Here is a 5,651-nt window from a genome sequence, read left to right on the forward strand (position 1 = left end):
GCCGGCGGGAGCCAGCAGGTCTGGATGCTGCAGCTGCCCGACACCCCATGGCACTTGCAGGCTCGTTTCATGGTGGCTCTCACCGCCTGGGTGAGAAGGGGGAGAAGTTAGGAGCAGCAGAGCAAAACCAGGCTCTGTGGCACTTCTAGCTCAGGGGACACTGGGTCAGAAGTGGCTCGTGCTTGCCATGACTTCAGGTCCTTCCAAGATCCAACCTGATGCTCCTATTTCAGTTCCTGGAAAACATCTGTCTCTCTTTGCTAATTTAAAGGGCAGAGATAACAAGTGGCCACAAACTCTTGTCTCCAGCCCTTGCAGGAGCTGGTTCTCTGGGTCAGGGATAAAAACAACAACCACCCTGCCTTTGTCAGGTCGTGTCCTTCTCAGCTGCTCACCTCACTCACTGCAGCATCAACCCATCATCCCTCTCAGAAGTTTCATTAAAATGTGTGAAACTGCTTGGGAATAATCATACCCAACCTCTCTGCATCTCCTCCAGGCCAAGCACTTCACAGATATTATCTGCCAATCTCCCTCCGGTATTTTTAAGGTCCCAATCACTGGTATCTATGTGAGATTAAGACACACCCAATGAGATAGGTATGTTAAGTGTTGCCATCCTTGTTTTTACAGACAAGGAGGTTTGGCAAGATGCTGAGAGCCCGGGCAGGGAGCGGGGGGTGAGTCTGGCAGCCGGCTCAGAGAGGGGCCAGCTCACACCTGGTTTCCCCAGCCAAATAGCTTGGAAATGCATATTGCAAGAAAGGAAAGGTGGTTCTTGCTTTGTTTTCCAGAGCAGACAAGTGCTAGGCAAGTATAAACCCTGTGCGTTTCTGAATACGTGGTGTGTGTGAGCAGCTCCCTGGGTTGCAGGAGCTGGAAAATTGGGAACGACTCTTACTGCAGCTCCTTGGGTTCAGGTTTAGGGTCAGGTTCTGGCCATTATTTTTTCCCCACACAAACACTACTGTGGCTAGATTGCCACAGAGGGCTGGCAAAGGGGGCCTGAGTGGCCTACCAGGCTCTCAGCTTTTGTTTTCAGTATAGACATAATTTAATTACTATTATTACTATTTATTATTATACCGTTGTTGCTGTTATGTTTATTTATTATTCATTTTACTTACAAGTCTCCCAGCTTCATTGTTGTGCAGGTTAATCAGCGCGCGGGTATCGTGCCCGGTTTCCAGAGCGTCCACAAAGAGCTTGGAAATCCTCTCCCCAAACTCCACGTTGTCGCTGCAGCCTCCCCAGACCCAGCCACGACCACCTGCAAGACAGACGCAGGCTGAGAGCAGATCCACCCCCCCTCCCCCAGGACCAAATCCTGCAATCCCAGGGGTGCATGTGGGGCTGCAGACCCCGGGGGCACCTCACCCACGCGGCCGTTCCGGGAGTCATCGCAGCCGCAGCTCTCGAAGTCTCCCACGCTGCAGTTCCTGGTCAGGGTGTACATGACGCCGGCCGAGCTGATGGCGTGTACGAAGGATGTTTCCCGGGTAGCTTTGGGGAGAAAAGGGGGGGGAAAAAGCTGTCACATGCAAACATAGACATCCCTCCTGGTTCATCGGGAATGAAGATCTGCCACGCTGCAAAGGTGCAAGAAGGAAAAAGAACAGAACAGTTTGTGCCAAAGCTGAGGGTGCTACAGAAACTTAAATGTTGGTGGCTGGCGTCTTTTTCAGGCTTCAGCATCAAGGGTTTCAGCAATTTGGCACAATCTTATACAGGTGTCCATGCATGGGATGGGGATTTTTGGCAAGGGGAGGATCTTAAGGAGATGCCCCGGTCCTGCTCTGGCCAAGGTTAGTTCTCACTCCTTTCTCCTGGCATTCATTTTGTCTCTGTCCTTTCCTGCTTGGGGGGTGTGTTTGTGCTTTGATCTTGCCTGCTGGGGAAAATCATCATTGATCTTGTTTCAGTCGGTGGTTGAACCTGTGCTAACAGCTGTCTGCACCCACACTTCTCATTTAGTTTCTTTTTTGGCTTTCCTAGCACATTCAAATAGAGATGCTGCTCTGGGAAAAAAGAGATTTCTGCTTGTCGAAACAGTCAGTATTCAAATACATTCACAATTTCTTTATGAAGACACTTCCTTAGTGTGTGTCTCTGGTTTCTCCCTCTCTCCTGCACTTCTCCCTGTTGCAAGCTCAGGTGCACCAGCACTGTGCTCCCTGGGATGCTGCATGGAAAGTGGCTGGACAAGCCCATGGAGCAGCACTGCAGAAAGGACTGAGCCCTAGCCTGGGATTCCCAGAAAACTGCTAGTGCCATTTATCACATCAAATAAGTACAGATGGAGAAAAACAACCAGGATTTCTGGAACACTGAACCCTTCCTCCAGCAGCTGGCTTAACCAGCTGCCCCAGCTCTTTCCAGAGCGCATCCCAGCTCCCACCCAGAGGTGTCCCAGGATGGGGATGCTGGTGTGGGCAGGTAAAGGTGCACTCACCGCTGCGGAGCCGGTTGTGTGTGGAGAGCTGCAGGGCACTCTCAGGGCAGTTCCAGCGCTCCCACCCAAACTGGAACTTGCACTCCTCCATCCCGCTGTGCGCCCCGGCTGCCACGCTGCTGGAGTAGGTCAGGTAAGCCTGGCGTGGGAAACAGCAGGGTGCAAATCTGTTTTACTGGTTAGCAATGGAAACGGACATAAATGGGTCAAGAGTCCTTTCCCTCGTGGCTTGGCAGGACTTGGATATGATAGGCACTGGGAAACCTGGTTTCTTGGAAAATCCTGATTTTTCCCATTTACAAAACAAAATTGCTCTACTTTAATTCCTGACAGTCCATGTGTTAATTACCTTAGGTCCTGTCATCAGAAAGTTGTTCACAGACCTGAAAAAAAGAGAAGAGAATGAATCCCAGAGCTCACCGCAGGCTGAGGAGCATCCCTGAAAAAATGCCCTTTCCACTGTGTTGGACCCTACCAGCCTGCTGCGTGGAGAATGGTGCTGTAGATCCCCACGATGGAGAGGATGAGGAAGGTGCTTCTCTTCATGGCTGTCCCAAGGAGTGGGGTTGGATCCCTTCTCTGATCTCCGCTCTGCAGGTCCTGAGGGAGCAGGGCTGCCTCCCTGTGCTCCTTCCCAAGGTGAGCTATTGGGATGGAGAAAAGCTGTGGGAACCTACAACCCTGATATTTATAAGGTGAAGTTGTGAATAGTCAAAACCCCCCCATTCATTTGCTACCCAATGACTTAATGTGGTAAAAAAGCTCCCGCTCCAATGGGTGACAAGGAACCGCCTAAGGTTGCACTTCAAAAGGCGGTGCGGTGTCCCCGGGAGCGGGATGGTCTGAGGCAGAGCAAACTTCCCTAACAATGGGACACTTTTAACTCTCGTCCCCACCGCCAGCCATCCCTTTCTCTTGGCCTCAAGTCTGCTTGCCTTCTCCTTTTCATCCCCTGCTTGCCAGCAGAGGCTCAGTCCCTGCGTCCCTCTGAAACAACAAGCTGATGCATTTCTATAGTTCCCCTGCTATCTCCCTGCTCCCTCCTATGAGAACTCCCTGAGGAGCTTTAACAACAGTTCTGTAAAGATCTATAGGGGATAGACCTCCCAGCTCTTCTTGATTTGAAGAGATGAGTTTAACGACGGGGCTTTTTCCCCTCCTCGCCTCTTTAGGACGAAAGTTTCTGCGTTTCCATCCTGATAACAGCGCGCACGGCTCGGGAGTGTTTGGAAATCTCTCTAATTTACGCGGCTGCAGCTTGGGAACACTGTGTGAATCATTTATGTGGTTTGCTCCAACACTGTAATTAGGGGAACAGTTTTCTGGGGTTAGCAATTTCCCGAGGGTGAAGGCTGCTGCAGTGAGGGCTTGGCTGCCTGCTGGCTCTGCAGGCAGGAGCGCTGCCCGTGCCCCTGTGCTGGGCAAGGGGCCTCCGTGGCTGCTGAGCCATGGGCTGTGCTCAGGAGAGGAAATTCCTTATCAGGGGAAAGCCAAAAAAGCCTCTTAATAGTTACGGCTGATATCGTTAAGGGCTGTAAGGAGCTGAAATGTTGCCGATGGAGCAATAGTGAGATGGTGTTCGTGGAAACTTCTTGATCTGTTTTGCTGTGGCTGAATGGTCCCAGCTCGGAGCTGGCTCATCCCGGGCAGGGGTCCTGCCTGCTGAGGGGGGGTGCCAAGTGTGAAAGCAGTGCTGTGCCATGCCATTCCAGCCGTGCCAAGCAGCCCCTGGCTCTGCCAGGCACTGCCCCCTGCACACAGGTACAGCATCCACCTGGCACTGGCTCCGTGGCAGGGCCTTCCCCTCCTCCTCTCAGCTCCCTTGCTGGCCCCTGGGTGCACCCATCTCCTGCTGTCAGTCGCTGGTCCTGCCAGGGGCCTCAGGAAGGTGCTGCAGAGCTGGGGTTCAAGGAAGCAGGGCTGCAGGTGGCACTTGGGGGCTGTGCCATGAGCAAAAGGGGCCACACGGGGACAAACCCTGTCTTTGCACCTGAGTGAGCAGCCCTGGCCGGTGGCAGTAGGGTCAGGCCAGGGTTGGAGGCTGTAGCTCCAACACCTGTGCCAAGTGCTTGGCTGTCTTGCCATGAAAGGCATGAGAGTGTGACAGGGACGGTCACTGCCCGGGGCCACACACGGCAGCCGGGCTCAGGTCCCAGGCTGCTGGGACTGTCACCTCTCCCTCCTGCCCAGGAGCAGGCAGACAAGCTCCTTGCCAAGCACAGAGGCTATCCCTGTCCTGCTGCCCATCGGCACATTAGGGAGCCAGGGGAGAATCCTTTCCCTCCACACCCTACAGAAAGGAAACCTGGAGTCTGCTGGGTAAAGCCGCAAACATCTGTTTGCAGCTGGAGGATTAAAATTGCAGATTGGTTGAAAAGCAGGGATGCAAAATACCTTCCAAGTGAGCATAAAGCTGGTGTAGACCCGCCAGCATGGCAAAACTCTCTGTGAGTCAGCATTTTAATCATTACCATCCCAAACAGATCCTACTTGTTAGAGCTGTCAAAGGACAATGAGGAATGAAGTGTTTCCCATGTATCAGTGAAGTTCATTGACTAAAGCCCATGCATGTGACTTGGAAATCTGCTGTGCATTTTCTATGTGCACCCAGATAATTTGGGCTGTCCCCAGGGGCATATTGATATTTTTTTGGTTTTGTTTTTCTTGTCTGAGAGAGCTTGTAGAGCTCAAATAATGTTGGTGTGTCTGCTATGTCAGTTCACACATGATATTCCTATCACATGCCAGAAGAATAACAGCATCTCTGGGCATGAAGCTCTGCCCTGAGCAGTCTCTGCAGTTGGCAGGATCACACGGCTATTTGCCTGGGTTATTAAAAATGTCTTTTCCAATTAAAGTCATAGGGATCTTAAAAGCCACTGGCAATGTTGTCACTCACACTAGTTGTCAGCAAACAAAGTGGCATGTTGGGACAAGCCTTCCTGTGCTGCTGCAGGTTTTTTTCCTGGCAAGAGGAAGCCAGAGCTTCTGAGGGGTTATCCAGCCTGACATACCAATAGGACTGGAACAACCCCAATCATGTTAAAAAAAAAAAAACAAACAACAAAAAACTTTGGTGTTGCTGTCTTGAGCAATTCTGCATCTATAGAGTGATTCCTGTGATGTTCTTGCAGTAAAAGAGATTGAATAACAGTCCTCTCTGTTTTACAGTGGGGAAACTGAGGCACAGAGCTGGGCA

At 51.6% G+C, this 5,651-nt stretch overlaps 1 protein-coding gene across 1 annotated transcript in view; it reads right to left on the minus strand.

The window, feature by feature from the left end:
• Window positions 1–2,998, minus strand: part of LOC104386965 (protein Wnt-8c-like) — a 3,666-nt gene extending 668 nt beyond the window's left edge. Inside the window, 6 exon segments of the mRNA XM_009995650.1 lie at window positions 3–86; window positions 1,128–1,270; window positions 1,378–1,503; window positions 2,453–2,591; window positions 2,802–2,835; window positions 2,928–2,998. Coding sequence (XP_009993952.1) covers window positions 3–86; window positions 1,128–1,270; window positions 1,378–1,503; window positions 2,453–2,591; window positions 2,802–2,835; window positions 2,928–2,998 — 597 coding nt within the window.
• Window positions 2,999–5,651: the final 2,653 nt, after the last annotated feature.

The sequence above is a fragment of the Chaetura pelagica genome, unplaced genomic scaffold (genome assembly GCF_000747805.2).
Source record: "Chaetura pelagica isolate M959 unplaced genomic scaffold, ChaPel_1.0 scaffold420, whole genome shotgun sequence".
Taxonomy (NCBI): Eukaryota; Metazoa; Chordata; class Aves; order Apodiformes; family Apodidae; genus Chaetura; species Chaetura pelagica.